Source organism: Drosophila elegans, unplaced genomic scaffold (assembly GCF_018152505.1).
Source record: "Drosophila elegans isolate 14027-0461.03 unplaced genomic scaffold, ASM1815250v1 contig_183, whole genome shotgun sequence".
Classification (NCBI taxonomy): Eukaryota; Metazoa; Arthropoda; class Insecta; order Diptera; family Drosophilidae; genus Drosophila; species Drosophila elegans.
Genome location: NW_024545550.1, coordinates 1,770,047 through 1,786,785, shown reverse-complemented (window position 1 = coordinate 1,786,785; position 16,739 = coordinate 1,770,047). Strand labels below are relative to the sequence as shown.

Here is a 16,739-nt window from a genome sequence, read left to right as displayed (position 1 = left end):
CAATAAGAATTATCGATAAGGCAGTTGACTATAACAATCGATGTGGTTCCACCTCTAATAGCCACACACGTGCGCGCCTGTTGCGCTTAGATTTTTATTTGATTTGTTACTTAAAGTGTGAATTTAGTCGGGCAAAATGGGTTCCAAGCGGGCGATGGACGTGCACGTGTTCCCCTCGGACCTGGAGTTTGCCGTGTTCACCGACCAGGAGATCCACAAGCTGAGCGTGGTGAAGGTGATCACGGGCATCACGTTCGATGCACTGGGACACGCGATGCCCGGTGGTCTCTACGACATCCGGATGGGCTCCTACGGCCGGTGCATGGATCCCTGCGGCACCTGCCTCAAGATGCAGGACTGTCCGGGACACATGGGCCACATCGAGCTGGGCACGCCAGTCTACAATCCCTTCTTCATCAAACTGGTGCAGCGGCTGCTGTGCATCTTTTGCCTGCACTGCTACAAACTGCAGATGAAGGGTAACCCACAATATCACTCTCAATACAATCAGTAGCTAAAATCTCCTCTTTCTCAGACCACGAACGTGAGATCATCATGCTGCAGTTGCGCCTTATCGACGCGGGCTACATTATCGAGGCCCAGGAGCTGGAGCTCTTCAAGTCGGAGATTGTGTGCCAGAACTCCGACGATCTGGTGACCCTGAGGAACGGCGACGCGGTGCATCCGAACATCGCCGCCATGTACAAGCTGCTGGAGAAAAACGAGAAGAACTCGGGCAACTCCACCAAGACGAGCTGCTCCCTGCGCACGGCTGTTACCCAACTGGCTTTGCAGCGAGCGGGCAAAAAGTGCAGGCACTGCAACAAGTCCATGCGTTTTGTGCGCTACATGCATCGCAGGCTGGTTTTCTACGTCACAATGGCGGATCTTAAGGAGCGGTGAGATGAAAAACCCTCTACCAATATGCTTTTGAAACTAACCAATGTTTTCTTTCAAAAGCGGTGGTGGGGCCCTTGAGAGCGGTGGTCAGAACAAGGTTATCTTCGCGGACGAATGCCGTCGGTATCTGCGCCAGATTTACAACAACTACCCGGAGCTCTTGAAGCTTCTAGTGCCTGTTTTGGGGCTTAGCAACACGGATGCGTTGCAGAGCGATCGATCACCAGTGGATCTGTTCTTCATGGAAACGATTCCGGTGACGCCGCCTCGCGCTCGTCCCATGAACATGATCGGAGACATGCTGAAGGGCAATCCGCAGACGGACATCTACATCCACATCATCGAGAACAACCATGTGTTGAATGTGGTACTTAAGTACATGAAGGGCAGCCAGGAGAAGCTCACGGAGGAGGCCAAGGCCGCCTTTGAGAACCTTAAGGGCGGCACAGCCCATGAGAAGCTGTACAACGCGTGGCTGGCTCTACAGACTTCTGTGGATGTGCTCCTCGACGTGAACATGTCCCGCGAGATGAAGTCTGCCGAAGGTCTGAAGCAGGTTATTGAAAAGAAGGATGGCCTCATCCGTAAGCATATGATGGGCAAGCGTGTGAACTACGCTGCGCGCACTGTCATCACTCCGGATCCGAATATAAACGTCGATGAGATCGGTATTCCTGATATATTTGCGAGGAAATTGTCTTATCCCGTGCCCGTGACCGACTGGAATGTTACTGAGCTGCGAAAAATGGTGTGCAACGGGCCGGATGTGCACCCTGGAGCGAACTACATCCAGGATAAGAACGGATTCACCACCTACATACCCGCCGACAATGCGATTAAGCGGGAGAGTATGGCCAAGTTGCTGCTGTCGAATCCTAAGGATGGCATTAAAATCGTCCATAGGCACGTGCTCAATGGAGATGTCCTGCTGCTCAACCGGCAGCCCTCGCTGCACAAGCCATCCATTATGGCCCACAAGGCTCGCATCCTGCCGGGGGAGAAGACCTTCCGCCTGCACTACTCCAACTGCAAGGCATACAACGCCGATTTCGATGGTGACGAAATGAACGCCCACTATCCGCAGAGTGAGGTGGCCAGGGCAGAGGCGTACAACCTCGTGAACGTGGCCAGCAACTATCTGGTGCCCAAAGACGGTACCCCTCTGGGTGGACTCATTCAGGACCACGTCATTTCGGGTGTGAAGCTCTCGATTCGCGGGCGGTTTTTCAACCGCGAGGACTACCAGCAACTGGTGTTCCAGGGACTGTCGCATCACATAAAGGACGTCAAGCTACTCCCACCGGCTATATTCAAACCAGCGAGGCTTTGGTCCGGAAAGCAGGTTTTGTCCACCATTATCATCAACCTTATTCCCGAGGGCTATGAAAGAATTAATCTGGATTCGTTTGCCAAGATTGGTGGTAAGGTAAGTAAGCTTTATGGACTGAAATTTAGTTCGCATATTTACGTTTCTTCCAATCCTTTGCAGAACTGGAATGTGAGCCGTCCACGACCGGCAATTTGTGGCACGAATCCTCAGGAAAACGAGCTCAGCGAGAGCCAAGTGCAAATCAGAAAGGGAGAACTGCTTGTTGGTGTTCTGGACAAACAGCAGTATGGAGCGACGACTTTTGGTCTAATCCATTGCATGTACGAGCTGTATGGCGGCGAAGTTTCCACCCGGCTGCTCACTGCCTTCACCAAAGTCTTCACCTTCTTCCTGCAACTGGAAGGCTTTACTTTGGGCGTCAAGGATATTCTGGTGACAGGAGAGGCGGATCGAAAGCGGAGGAAGATCATCGACGAGTGTCGCGATGTGGGAAACAGCGCAGTGGCTGCAGCTTTGGAGCTAGAGGATGAGCCACCACACGACGAGTTGGTCGAGAAAATGGAGGAGGCCTATATGAAGGACACAAAGTTCCGAGTGCTGTTGGATCGCAAATACAAGTCACTTTTGGATGGCTACACAAACGATATAAACAAGTAAGATTATATTCCAACTAAACTGATGAGAAACTAAACTTCTCTCTCTTTAGAACTTGCCTGCCGGGTGGTTTGATTACCAAGTTCCCCTCGAACAATCTGCAACTGATGGTTCTGTCCGGTGCCAAGGGATCTATGGTGAACACTATGCAAATCTCCTGTCTGCTGGGACAGATTGAGTTGGAGGGCAAGCGACCGCCCTTGATGATATCCGGCAAATCGCTGCCCAGTTTCACTTCTTTTGAGACCTCACCCAAGTCGGGCGGCTTTATCGATGGTCGCTTCATGACAGGCATTCAGCCGCAGGACTTTTTCTTCCATTGCATGGCAGGTCGTGAAGTGAGTTTGGACTACTTGTCACGATTTATCTGTATTTAATGTTTCTGTATCTTACAATTTAGGGTCTCATTGATACTGCTGTAAAAACCTCTCGCTCCGGTTACCTGCAGCGCTGTCTCATCAAGCATTTGGAGGGCTTGAGTGTCCATTATGATCTCACAGTTCGCGACAGTGACAACAGCGTGGTGCAGTTCCTCTACGGCGAAGATGGTCTGGACATCCTGAAGTCCAAGTTCTTCAACGACAAGTTCTGTGCCGATTTCCTTACCCAGAATGCCACGGCCATTCTGCGGCCCAGTCAACTGCAGTTGATGAAGGACGAGGAGAATCTGGCCAAGGTGCAGCGCCACGAGAAGCATATCCGCAATTGGCAGAAGAAGAAGCCGGCCAAGTTGCGCGCCGCCTTCACTCACTTCTCCGAGGAGCTGCGCGAGGAGGTGGAAGTGAAGCGACCCAATGAAATTAACGCCAAGACGGGTCGCCGTCGCTTTGACGAGGGTCTGCTCAAGCTGTGGAAGAAGGCGGATGCCGAGGACAAGGCTTTGTATCGCAAGAAGTATGCCCGCTGTCCGGATCCCTCGGTGGCCGTCTACAAGCAGGATGTCTACTACGGCAGTGTGTCGGAGAGGACGCGAAAACTGATCGATGACTATGCTCGAAGGAAGCCGGCACATAAGGAAACCATAGCCGACATCATGCGGGTGAAGACTATCAAAGCATTGGCATCACCTGGCGAACCTGTGGGTCTGATAGCCGCCCAATCGATTGGTGAACCCTCCACTCAGATGACACTGAACACCTTCCATTTTGCGGGTCGTGGTGAGATGAACGTGACGCTGGGTATTCCCCGACTTCGGGAGATCCTCATGCTGGCCTCCTCGAACATAAAGACGCCCTCGATGGATATTCCCATCAAGCCTGGTCAGCAGAACCAGGCGGAGAAGCTGCGCATCAATTTGAATGCTGTGACTCTGGCCAACCTTTTGGAGTGTAAGTGCATAAATTTGCCTCCATGTGTGCTATACTTAATGACTACTCCTTTATGCAGCTGTGCACATCAACACCAGTTTAGTTCTGGAACCGGAGCGATCCTATGAGTATGAGATGCGCTTCCAATTCCTGCCCAGGGAGGTGTACAAGGAGGATTATGGGGTCAGACCCAAGCAAATCATCAAGTACATGCACCAGACCTTCATTAAGCAACTGATTCGGTCCATATTGAGGTTCTCCAACGCCTTGAAGACAACGAAAATGTAAGAACACCAAGCTGTCGTCACAGTATTACCTTAAGTACTAAAATACATTTAAATTTCCAGAGTTGTAATAGACGACAAAAAGGACGCCGATAAGGAAGATGACGACTTGGACAATGCCGATGATGTGGGTGGTGCGAAGGCAAAAGAAAATGACGATGATTCATCGGACGACAACGTGGGTTAAGCTTTGAACAATAAGTAAACTTTATGTAATTGAATTATGTAATTTGTTTAAAGGGCGATGACGATGCTACTGGTGTGAAACTGAAGCAACGCAAAACCGATGAGAAGGACTACGATGACCCAGACGATGTTGAAGAACTCCACGATGCCAATGGTAACTGAGATTAGTACATTTATATATTTGAGGGATACTAAAGCTCTCATTGACTTTCAGACGACGACGAAGAGGCGGAGGATCAGGATGACGAGGAAAAGGCCCAGAACGGTGATGAGAACGATGGCGATGACAAGTCGGTGGAGAGGCTGCTCAGCAACGAAATGGTCAAGGACTATTCCTACGACAAGGAGAACCACTTGTGGTGCAAAGTCCGGCTAAGCTTGAGTGTGCGCTACCAGAAGCCCGATCTGACCTCCATCATCCGCGAGCTGGCGGGCAAGAGTGTGGTGCACCAGGTGCAGCACATCAAGCGGGCCATTATTTACAAGGGCGGCCAGGATGAGCAGCTGCTGAAGACCGATGGCATCAACATTGGCGAGATGTTCCAGCACAACAAGATTCTCGACCTGAATCGCCTGTACTCCAACGACATCCATGCGATTGCCCGAACGTACGGCATCGAGGCAGCCTCCCAAGTGATTGTCAAGGAGGTGAGCAACGTGTTCAAGGTCTACGGCATCACGGTGGACCGCCGGCATCTTTCGCTCATCGCCGACTACATGACCTTCGACGGCACCTTCCAGCCGCTGTCGAGAAAGGGCATGGAGCACTCCTCGTCGCCGCTGCAGCAGATGTCCTTCGAGTCCAGCCTGCAGTTCCTGAGGAGCGCCACCGGTTTCGGCAGATCCGATGAGCTGAACTCCCCGTCAGGTCGGCTAATGGTCGGCCTTCCAGTGCGAAATGGCACTGGTGCCTTTGAGTTGCTCACGAAAATTGGTTAATAAGCTCTTTTGTTAAGTTGAAAAGTGTTTAAATAAACATAGATTAATGTTTGAAAATTATTGAAAAATTAATCGAGTCCAAGTGATTGGACAAGTTGAACTCTTTACATTTAATGTGTAAAATATTCGTTTATTTAATTACGGACAAGTGTAAACATAAAACGTTAAAATAAGCATACGAAACTACAATTACAATTTTTGGTTGCTTTCAGAACTTATCACAAGTCAACTGGTATTGCCAGTTCCTAACAGCCACACTCGGCTCGAATTTGCCGGCGACAGGGTCCAGGAGTTCCTCAACAGTTCCAGGCGGAGCTCCACCTCCCGATCGTGTTTCCGCTCTGGCTGCGCCTCCGTTTCTGCCCGATGATGCTGCCACTCCTCCGAACCCTGGTCCGGATCCAGTTCCTGCTCCTCCAATAGAGTGGGCAATCTTGAAATCGTACGGCTGCAATTGCCGGGGACGTCTTGCACGCTGATTATTGTGAATCTGCTCTCGTCGCTCTGCCCCAAGGTTGTCTCCTCCACTCGCAGATACTGCTCCTCCGCCACCGCCACCGACTGCGCCACCGTTTCCTTCCTCTGCCCGTTTCGTTGCACGACCACCTTTGCGCCAGGACTCGACATTGGCAATGCCCGAGGTCGATGGCCCCTCGTCCGTCCGGCCCCCAAAGATGGTCGTCCAACGAAACCACTTATGTCATAAGCTATAGCAGTCCGAGGCCGTCGAGGCACTGCGTCGTCTCATCGGATTGGGGTCTCTTTTGAGTAGATAGACGCAGAGACAGAGGCAGGCCAGGAGCAGACACACCAGTCCCAGCATGGCGTAGAATCCCTGTCGATAGCGTGCGGCATCGGCACTCGCCTCCAGCAGTCGCACTCGCTGGCCAAGTGCTCCTCCTCCTCCTCCTCCTCCTCCTCCTCCGCGCAGGTCCTCCTCTCTTTCCAGTGGGAGCAGCACCTGCCAGAAGCCGTGAACCCGCTGCAAGTGATGGGAGTAGCCCGAATCCAGTTGATTGCGAGCCGTATAGGAATTTGAGGGAGTTGCTCTGTAGGTATCGTGGCGATTGCTACGCGACAAGCTCCTATCCGTGCCCGTGGCTCCCGTCTCGCCTCGCAGCAACTTGTCCACCTCTGCCTCGTCCACTGATCCCGCCTGCGAAGCCTTCGTCTGCTCACCCAGACTGTAGACAAATGGGTTCTCTTTGCTGTGGGGCAACCAGCCATCGAAGATCCTTCCCGGCGTGGGATTTCCGTTCTTTATGAAGTTGGCAAAGGCTCCCCTCAGTTTACGGCAGAGTTGCTCCTCCTCGCCACTGAATCTCCGGCGCGCAATCTGCTGGAACAGACTGGGACCCAGGAGCAGGGGCAGATCGGAGCTGTGGGAGGCCCCGCCGAAGAGGTTCCTCCTGCCACGCATGTCCATCGAGTGCGATTGATCGAACACGTAGGCATAGCTGGTGCTCCCGTTCAACTGATCCAGGAGCCGGAAGAAAGGCAGTTCGTGGAGGGACTCGGAGAGCAGCCGCTGCATTCCGGCCAGCAGGTGGACGACGCCCTCTCCCTGGCCATTGAAGTACCTCCACCTGATGGCTGCCAATTGGGAGGAGCTCTGCTCATCCGCCGAACCCATGGCTCGCATCACATTGGGCAGCAGCGTGTGATTGATGTACTTGTGGAGCGCCACCTGACCCTCCCTGGCCACATCCAGCCAGTAGTCCTGCAGGAAGGCTCCCTCATTGGAGGTGATGCCCAGCAGCAGCGGCGGCAGTGTTTCGTTCCGCACTCGCTGCTCGAAGGTGAGTCCTTCCGGCAGAAGCACTCCCAGCTGGGAGCTGCCGTTGCCATGGTTGTAGACACTTTCGTAGGCGCGCAGCAGGTCCTCTCGACTCTTGCGCCTCAGGCAACCCATCAGTTGGCGCCGTTGGGCCTCCTCGAACTGGCAGCCCAATTTCCTGACCAGATCCTGACCCGTTGCCACTATCCGCTTCTGGTGATTCCGACCCAAGGTGCGCACAATGGGACCGGGTGACATCAGCACCAGCTGCTTCACCAGCTGGGGTTCCTCTAGAGTGGCAACCAGGGCCAGTGGTGCTCCTCCACTTCCGTGACCCAAAAGGGTAATGTGCTCCGGACTGCCACCGAAAGCGTCGGCGTTCCTTTGGATCCACCGCAGGGCCATTCGGACATCACTTAGGCCATAGTTTCCGGCCACATGGCGATGCTCTGCGCCCAGACTCAGCCATCCGTAAATATTATTTCGGTACTGGACACTGACCACCACAATGCCCTCGCCAGCCAAATCCAAGCCATTGATGCGATTTCTGGGCCAGTCGTGGGCGAACTCCTCACCCGTGACAATAACAACGATGGGCAGTTTGCCATATCGCATCCCCGATTCCGGCGTCCAAATGCTCAGGTACAGACAGTCCTCGTCTGTGCTCACTGATCTGGGAATGCCGCCATCCGAGCTCTCGTCGTAGATGGTGTTCGAGAGCTGCGGACACAGGGGCTGCATGGCGGTGGCCTGGAGGGTGCGGTTAAAGCTGGAACTCGGCTTGGCAGGCTGGCGGATAAAGTCATAGACAAATAGGGATTAAATCAGTGGTTGCACTGTATCAATGTATCCATTAAATTCAAAGTACTTTAGCCTAAATGTTTCATGTGATCTATAAGGTCATTCAAATTCAAGGTAGTTATTATACATATAAAATAAAATTTAAAACAAAATTGTAATTAAATAATAATTTAAACCTGTTTACGTTTTTCAAAATGTTTAATGGCTTAATAATAGTTTTTCCATAAAAATGAGAGAATTATATATATGTAAAAAAGTTAGAATAGCTTATTAATTTTGCAATCCTATTAAGAAGAAAATCTAAAGTTATATAAAATTCAAATAATTAAGAAAAAAAACAGACTTCTCTCCTTCCATAAAAACAAATCAAATTTAGGTTCTGTAGGTTCTGTTAAAATCTAATATTAATCTATCTATTACATTATAAATAATTCAAATTATAATGGAAAACTGATTTCGTTCACTCTATAAATACAAATCACATTTGTTGAGATTTTGTTTAAAATCTTTTTTTTGCTTAATAATAGTTTCAGCTTAATTAAAAGAAATCAAAATAATAATTGTGACAATCAAATTCATTTCCCATCCTATTCCTAAAAAGAGCGTGTTATCAAATAAGAAATGTACAATGTATGGCTAAATGTTTAATACTAAGAGTAAGAGTGTACCAAAAGATGGCTCAAAGATGTAAAATCCTTAAATATTTTAAAATGTTTACTTATATTATATAAAACTTACAGCAAATCGGAGCTCGTTGAGAGGTGCCTGAGCATAGGGAATGCCCAAAAAAGCGTAGACAGCGCCACGTGTTCCATCGGGAAAGACCTTGAGCTGAAAGCACAAAGCCAATTTCGTTACCTTAAACTCCTTTCTTAACACCTAGTTTATTATAAAATAGGTCTTACCCCAATAAGGTCTCCCTGCTCCAGCTTGATGTGCGTCTGTTGGGCCCAACAAAATCGGGACAGATGAATCAGAATCGGTAGTAGCCGGAAAAACTGTTGAATCCTTGATGCATTCCACATGATTGCCTGTTGCAACACTTTTTAACTCTCACTTTTTAGCACATAACTTTTGCATAGTCCATGGCGCATTTAAGCACATTAATTAATTATCTTTTGTAGTTTTTCGAAATTGAGAAATTGCGAAATATGCGTGAATATTTGACCGCAATTGGTATTTTTACGCTGCAACTTTTCGTTCGCTCGACGTTGAAATGGAAACTGAGCCACAAAAAAAGAAAACACTCACCACGAAAAATGTTGGCTGAGCTAACAACAATTTCTGCTAGAATTATTTCAATTGTTTTCTGGTGTCATTACGGTCGCTGTAGCTTTTGTTGCTGCGGTGCGCAGCGAATCATTCATGCATCCATAGATCAAAATGCCAGCGACACCACCACCAACCATTCATACCATACCATACCATACCCATACCCATAACCATAACCATACCCATACCATCCAGCAGCAAGCTGGATTGGAGTGTAGAACGGTGCAGGGGCGCGTTGGGGAAGTTGTTTATAGAACTATGGTAACGGGCCTCAACTATATGTGGATCTGGACCCTAAAACCCAAGAGTCAGCCCTTTCGAGGGCAGAATTTGTGGTTACCGAAAGTAAGTTTAAACATTTTTGATTTAAATTTACCATTAAACTGGAATTCATTTAATAAAGATATCACTCTAATTACTCATTAAGAATGAGATCAAATTAAATGCTAGTCCGGTAAAGCTACGTTGTGCCTCGTCTTTTCGTAGATCTAGACTGATCTCAACTTTCATGTATAAGTTTAATTAATTATTCTTGAGAGAGCGTATATTATAGACTCAAATTGGACAGCTTTCAATTAAATGCTTTTGCAAAAAAGTCTTACAAGAAACACACTATCTGGGGTGATACGGAAGTGGCTTGAGAATGAGTGTGCAATACATAAAATTAGGTATTTCTAGTTACCCTGTACTTTAATCCTTTATTTTCAAGTTACCAATTATTTGAAAACAAAAGTTCTAGTACCTCCCTCGTTCTTGTTTTTCATTGAATTCCGCACTGCTGTTAATGTCAAACATAAATTTTTCACTGTTTCCAAACTCTCTTTCCCTTTCCCTTTCCCGCCCTCATTCCGTCTCACTTCCACTGGTAAATGAAGTTGTCGCTGGGTTTTTAGGCTCTGCAGCAGATAATGTAGCATAATGCTGCCGTAATTCCCCACTTGCCCAATATGTTGTTAGTTAGCCAGAGAGTCGAGTCGAGTGACTCTGTTCGCCGGGGCGGAGTTCCGGTCTGAGTCTGCAAAGTTCGGCGGGCGATCGCTATTTGTCGACTGGCGGAATGCCCACAATTAACGTGGATGTGCATGTGGTCGGAGGAACGTTCCAGCATCATGTCCCCACATTTATGTATTTTAATTAATTTAAAATATAATTTGTTTGTTGACCTGCGTGAATAACGAACACAAAGTCGTCTTTACCCACCGTAAATCAGGTAGAGCCGCGAAGCACTGACCAAAACTATCAGCATATATTAAATAAAATTAATATTGATATTTAAAAAGCAAAACGTACATATTGTTTAAAGCAACGTTTTCTTTTGATATTTCAAACATAACCTTTTATATAATATAAATTAAATAAATAATATCAAGTTAATGAACGCTACCTCTCAAATAATTTTAATGTTTATATAATTTAATTTAAAACCTAAAACATTTTATATAGATAGATCGCAACTAAAACGGTGACCGGTTAATATACAAAAAACAAGAAAGAAAGCAAACTTCGGCAAGCCGAAGTTCATATACCCTTGCAGCTATTGCAAGAATTAAACATTTTTGAAAACATTAAAATTATAATTTACTTGCGTATAAGTTTAAAAACATTGAAGCTATGATGATTTGCAGCTCAATTATTTGATAGTTATTTTTATATTTTTATTGTTCCTATGGGAGCTATATGATATAGTCGTCCGACTTTGATGAAACTTAAACCGTAAATTGGAAATATTTAACCATTACTAAATGTCGAAGAACTAAACAAAAAATTAAAAAACAGAAAAGTTATAATTTTTTTCATTTATTTCTCCGATTGTTCCTAAGGGAGCTATATGATATAGTCGTCCGACTTTGATGAAATTTAAACCGTAAATCGAAAATATTTAACCATTACTAAATGTCGAAGAATTAAACAAAAAAATTAAAAAACAGAAAAGTTATAATTTTTTTCATTTATTTTCCGATTGTTCCTATGGGAGCTATATGCTATAGTCGTCCGATTTTGATGAAATTTTTACCATAATTCTGAAATATTTAACCATTGCTTTATGTCGAAGAACAAAACAAAAAAATTAAAAAACAGCAAAGTTATAATTTTTTTCAATTATTTTCCGATTGTTCCTATGGGGGCTATATGCTATAGTCGTCCGATTTTGATGAAATTTAAACCATAATTCTGAAATATATAACTATTGCTATATGTCGAAGAACTAAACAAAAAATTAAAAAACAGCAAAGTTATAATTTTTTTCATTAATTTTCCGATTGTTCCTATGGGAGCTATATGCTATAGTCGTCCGATCCGGCTCGTTCCGACTTATATACTACCTGCAATAGAAAGACAACTTTTGGGAAAGTTTCATGCAGATAGCTTTAAAACTGAGAGACTAGTTTGCATATAAACGGACGGACAGACGGACAGACGGACAGACGGACAGACGGACGGACAGACGGACGGACAGACGGACAGACGGACATGGCTAGATCGACTCGCCTAGTGATGCTGATCAAGAATATATATACTTTATAGGGTCGGAGATGTCTCCTTCACTGCGTTGCAAACTTCTGACTGAAATTATAATACCCTCTGCAAGGGTATAAAAAGCTACATATCCAGAAATATTAAAACAAAACAGACTTAATTTAATTTAATTCTTGATGACTGCCTAGAAACCGATTTTTTTATTAAGAAAATTATTTGTTCTAAATGTACTTTGTTTTATTTTTGGTTATGGTGGAGGCTTGTGAGTCTTTGCTAGAGCAACGCACATAATTTTCAGTTAATTATGAAACCCAAAGTGCACATTTAAATGCCCGCCTCACTGGAGTCCATGGTTCCCCTCTCTGGCAGCCCCTAGGGTCCCTCCAGGTCCCGCTTTTGTCTTTCAGCCTGGCCAATAGCAAGTTAATCAATTTATGCCTGCGAACGTCGGCGGTTTGCAGGTCGGTTTTGTGCGGGTCGCCATTCAATTATAATAAATGGCAATGGCGGCCTAGTTTGGTCAACGTGCTCATGTGTGTGTGTGTTTGGGCCAGTTGGCTGTAAACAAATTAGCCTGACCGAGTGCTGTGGAAATAATGGCAAAGGTTGATGGCTGTAGGTATGGCAGGTGAAATTTTGTTTATTGTGCACCCATGAATATTAGAAATAAAACAAAGAGAATATAAATTTAGCATAGGATTTTTATAAAAAAAGGCAAAGGTCGTAACTGAATATATGGCCAAGCAAGTACATTTACTTCGAATGCAAACATCAAATCTGAAAAGTATTAACACGCTTCAGAAAAATGTTGCTAAGTAAATATGATTTAAGTTCACAAAGGCAGTACTGCGACCTTTCCCATAAATCAGTTTAGATTAGCAGACTTTTCTTTGATGGCAATAAATTCCAACTTCCTTTTCACCTTTTTGAATTGACTTGGACTTCGCATCTGGTTCTTTCTCCACTGTCTGTCCAAGCAGTCGGCTGACCAAGGGCTACAGCTTGTTGTGACATTTAAATGTTGATAATACTTTTTGCCTCAGTCCAATAAATTCGTCATAAAAACGCTTGACACAAAACTTGCCGTCAACACTTGTAAGCGACGACCTTAAATGGAAACACAAATTTTACTGAAATTTATATAAATATTTGTGGAGTGCATATTGAGAAAATTTGGCAGCTGCACTCGAAACGAAACAATAGCAAAAACAAGGACACTTCCAGCAGAAACCCTCAAGTCGCAGAAAGTTTGGCCTTTGTTGCAATTCCGTAATGAAAATATTTATGATTTTTGGAGCCGAGCTGATTGTTTACATATTGCCAAAGCATATTGAAAACTTCTTTATTAAATTTTACTTCAATAAAAGCCAATTGTTTCTTCTTGCCATCGCTATGATTTTGTTTTCATTTTTCCAGCATGCCTTCTATATATTTGTGTATACAAAATGCCTGGCAAAGTTTTTAGTTTTCTGTCAGAGCGAGCTGCGTGTATTTCACCCACTCCCCTCTTCCGAATTTTTCGGGATGGAAAATTTGAGGGATGTGGGTTGCTTCCGTGATTGCCATAGCTTCTGTTTCAGCTCCTGCTGATACGATGCTAGGAGCTTGACTGCCTCACCAATTCAAATTCGGTTTCATATTTTCATATTTTTGCTAAACAATGGCATCAGATGTAGTCGTCGTCGTTTTGGCATATCTCTGCAAATAGTTGTTGCATGCTCGTATACAAAATCGTTTAGTTAACGAGTCGTAAACACTTGTGATAGAATTCGACCAGACTTTTATGCAATGCATTTATGCATAAATTTGTTTCATGGCTAAATCCCATTAGGTGGGACAGAGACTTTTTGACACGAATTAAATAAATTCATGTATCAAATTTGGGGCAGGTATACGATTTGTATGGTAAGTTTAGGCAACAATTTTGATATAAAATTTAAGAGGATAATTTAAATGATATTAATTGACCTTTAACAATTTTTAAAATAGTTCATGTACTATTTAAGTAAAGAATTTTCACTAAGAATTTTTAACTAACTTAAAAAAGATATTAAAACTTAAGTAACTACAACAACTTAACTTCTACAAAACATTTTGCCTTAACTTCCTTTTTTTTTTTTTTTTTATTGTTGCCGGAATCGTTCAGGGCCATCTGAACATAACCGGTCGTTTAGAGGATGGGGTATATATGGTACATATGGGATATGGGCCTTGACTCCTTAACTTCCGGAGAACATTACTTGTGGTTTTAATTAATTAGAAATATATGAAATTGTTTTGGGGAAAAATATCGCGCTCAAACTCTTGAATAGCAGGAGAAAATATTTGAAATGCATTGGAATTTTGCGGTAGCTACAGCAATAACACTCAACTTGGCCGTGGTAATTACATAATTAGCAGAAACAACAAGAAGCAAAGAGTGGGCTGGCAATTTGCGTAAAGTATTTAACAAAACAATGCATAGAAGTTGCCTGTGCTGGCAGCTGCTTTAAGCCTAATTTAACGGTTCCGCAGACAAACAACGCGAATTGCGAACAGCAGCAGCCATTTTGTTTATGCCCCTAACCGCACACACAAGTTGGCAGTGCCTAACGGTGAAAGGGGGTGGGGGGGCCTGAACATGGCCCACTTTCTAATTAATGCAAAATATTGTAGCTGCAAAAAAGAAACTAGCATATGTGCTGCCTACTTTTAGGTTGTCCCATGTTAGATTGCTGCCTGTTTTTTTTGGAGGGCAAATTGTGGAGGTGGGTGCTTTGGCTAGAGTGGTTAGTTGGGGGGGGGGTGGGCGTGGCACTCTGGCGGTTTCTTTGTTGCCTGCAAAAAGCATCACTCACACACTCGCAAAATGGGGTAGTTGCAGCAACAGCAAAAGCAACTGCAACAGCAACTGCGACATCAGCAATATGCAACAACAACCTTGGCAATGTCAACAGCAGGCATTCTGGCGGAAGCGAGTGACCGCCGCCAGGGGTCGCCTCTGTGCTGCTAAATTAAATCCTGAAAAAATGTTTACCTCCATATCGTGTAAGAACAGCTTGCATATGGTCAAATAAATACCGGCAAACTTTTAAAGTCAAATCCAATTTATATAAAGAAAATTTGATATTGGTTACTTTATCGAAGTGCTTGTTTTTTTTAATGATTTTGGCTTTCAGAAATAATCATGTCCTTTGATCTTTTCTGTAAACTTTTTATTTGTTATTCGTATGAATATTGTTGCAGGTAATTTATTTTTGGTTGCCAAAGGTATAAGATAATTGTACTGTTATTGTGGACATTCTATATACTCAGGCTGTTTAAATTGTTATGAGACATTCTGCTTTCGTTGGCCAAAAAAATCAATTTTTTTTACAAAATATAAAATCTTTAAGTTTGTAAAATGTGTGTAAGAAAGGATTCTTCGATACGATCAGTATTTATTTATTTAGAGCTTCTTAAAGGCACAACAGCTAAATGTGACTTTTAAATGTGAATTTACGCTAAAAGCATTCCATAATCGACTTAATTATAAAAGACCCTGCAATATCGATGTCATAATTGCCAGTTTGAAAGTGCTTCGTCACCACGATGCATAAAAGGCATGCAAACCACATAATTTCATTGCAGGCTTGAGGAGGCAGTCCGGTTTATCAATTTTCCCGAGAATCTAAAGGGTAGGTATACGTATATAAGTTTTTTCCTTTTAGTTTGGCAAACCAGAGACATGGCGACGCATTTTACGGCAACGAAACTTTCGGCTTGTTCAGAGGTTTCCGCTATTTCCTTTGGCAAACTTTGCACCCATGTATTTGGATTTAATTGAAAATGCATTAGCAGCATAGTTTAAAAGAGAAAGTCGAAATTGGTTTGAGTTTCAGTTTAATTTTTATTCAAAAATCACATTTGTTGTTTTTTATATATATATAGATACATATATATAATATTTCTGCTGCGATGTTTTGCCAATAATTAATGGTTTAGGCTTACTTTGTTTTCGCTTTCATGGGTTTATTTATGTAATTTACATTTATTCATGTGTGTGTTGGTATGTGGTGTGGTGTTGGTGTGGGTGTGGGTGTATGCCTTAAGCTTTAACAATCATAACTAGGCAATAGTTTTAAGCACATTCACTATATATATTGGTTTAAATTTACTTGCAGTTCAACATGGATTTATTTTGGTTTCTGTACATTTTTAAAATATTATTTACCGTGGAAAAACAAAAGGGGAGAGTGCAAACAAATATTTTCATGAACGGTTTGCATTTACATTCCTTTTTTTCCGCAAAATGCCAATCATCTCATATTTGCCAATTGAAATTTACTGAAACAAAATGAAATATAATAATATTCGACAAGTGACAGGCGTGAGTTGGATGTGATTTCAATTGAGTTAATGGACATTACGCAATGATTTGATGGGCCAGGTGCGTAAATCTATCTCAGAGTATCAATCTTAAGCTCAGATATGTTTTAATTGAAGCATAGCCAACACACAGATATCAGTAGGTTGAGCTCTACAAAATGATATTTCGTTACAAGTACTTGGGTAGAATATATTAGACATAATCAGTGGTAGGATTTTGTATCTTTGCACTTTCCAAACACTTTTTCTTCACACTTTATTGTCGTTTTTGTCAAGCCATTCTGCGAAAATTATCTTAGGGATTGCAAGTTTTTGATAAGCATAAGTGTTGCGAGATAAATGGGCTTCTTATACTCAGACTAATTTTGTTTTTTGAAATAATTCAGTGGAAAGGTTTTTTAACATTTGAAAATTAATATTTTTACTTCAACCCTTTAAAAGTCCATTAATATAACACCCTTTTA

The 16,739-nt window shown here is 43.8% G+C and overlaps 2 protein-coding genes across 2 annotated transcripts; one reads left to right on the top strand and one right to left on the bottom strand.

The window, feature by feature from the left end:
• The first annotated feature begins 33 nt into the window (after positions 1-33).
• On the top strand, positions 34-5,657 carry LOC108149726 (DNA-directed RNA polymerase I subunit RPA1). The gene is made up of 10 exons (XM_017277492.2): positions 34-479; positions 536-899; positions 961-2,326; positions 2,390-2,883; positions 2,937-3,222; positions 3,285-4,212; positions 4,271-4,475; positions 4,539-4,653; positions 4,716-4,815; positions 4,876-5,657. Exons 1-10 carry the CDS (start codon positions 137-139, stop codon positions 5,598-5,600), a joined length of 4,926 nt encoding a protein of 1,641 aa, XP_017132981.1. The 5' UTR covers positions 34-136; the 3' UTR covers positions 5,601-5,657.
• Positions 5,658-5,711: 54 nt separating this feature from the next.
• LOC108149727 (cocaine esterase) lies at positions 5,712-9,418 on the bottom strand. Its single transcript, XM_017277494.2, has 3 exons — positions 9,084-9,418; positions 8,917-9,009; positions 5,712-8,166 (listed from the first exon to the last, which is right to left on the bottom strand). Exons 1-3 carry the CDS (start codon positions 9,201-9,203, stop codon positions 6,301-6,303), a joined length of 2,079 nt encoding a protein of 692 aa, XP_017132983.1. The 5' UTR covers positions 9,204-9,418; the 3' UTR covers positions 5,712-6,300.
• Between the last annotated feature and the right edge of the window lie 7,321 nt (positions 9,419-16,739).

Coding starts and splice junctions, on each gene's coding strand:
- LOC108149726 (XM_017277492.2), top strand. CDS start 137: ATGGGTTCCAAGCGGGCGATGGACGTGCACGTGTTCCCCTCGGACCTG. Junction 2,884..2,936: donor TACACAAACGATATAAACAA/GTAAGATTATAT, acceptor CTCTCTCTTTAG/AACTTGCCTGCCGGGTGGTT. Junction 4,476..4,538: donor GCCTTGAAGACAACGAAAAT/GTAAGAACACCA, acceptor TTAAATTTCCAG/AGTTGTAATAGACGACAAAA.
- LOC108149727 (XM_017277494.2), bottom strand. CDS start 9,203: ATGTGGAATGCATCAAGGATTCAACAGTTTTTCCGGCTACTACCGATT. Junction 9,010..9,083: donor AGCAGGGAGACCTTATTGGG/GTAAGACCTATT, acceptor TTGTGCTTTCAG/CTCAAGGTCTTTCCCGATGG. Junction 8,167..8,916: donor TCAACGAGCTCCGATTTGCT/GTAAGTTTTATA, acceptor TTTATCCGCCAG/CCTGCCAAGCCGAGTTCCAG.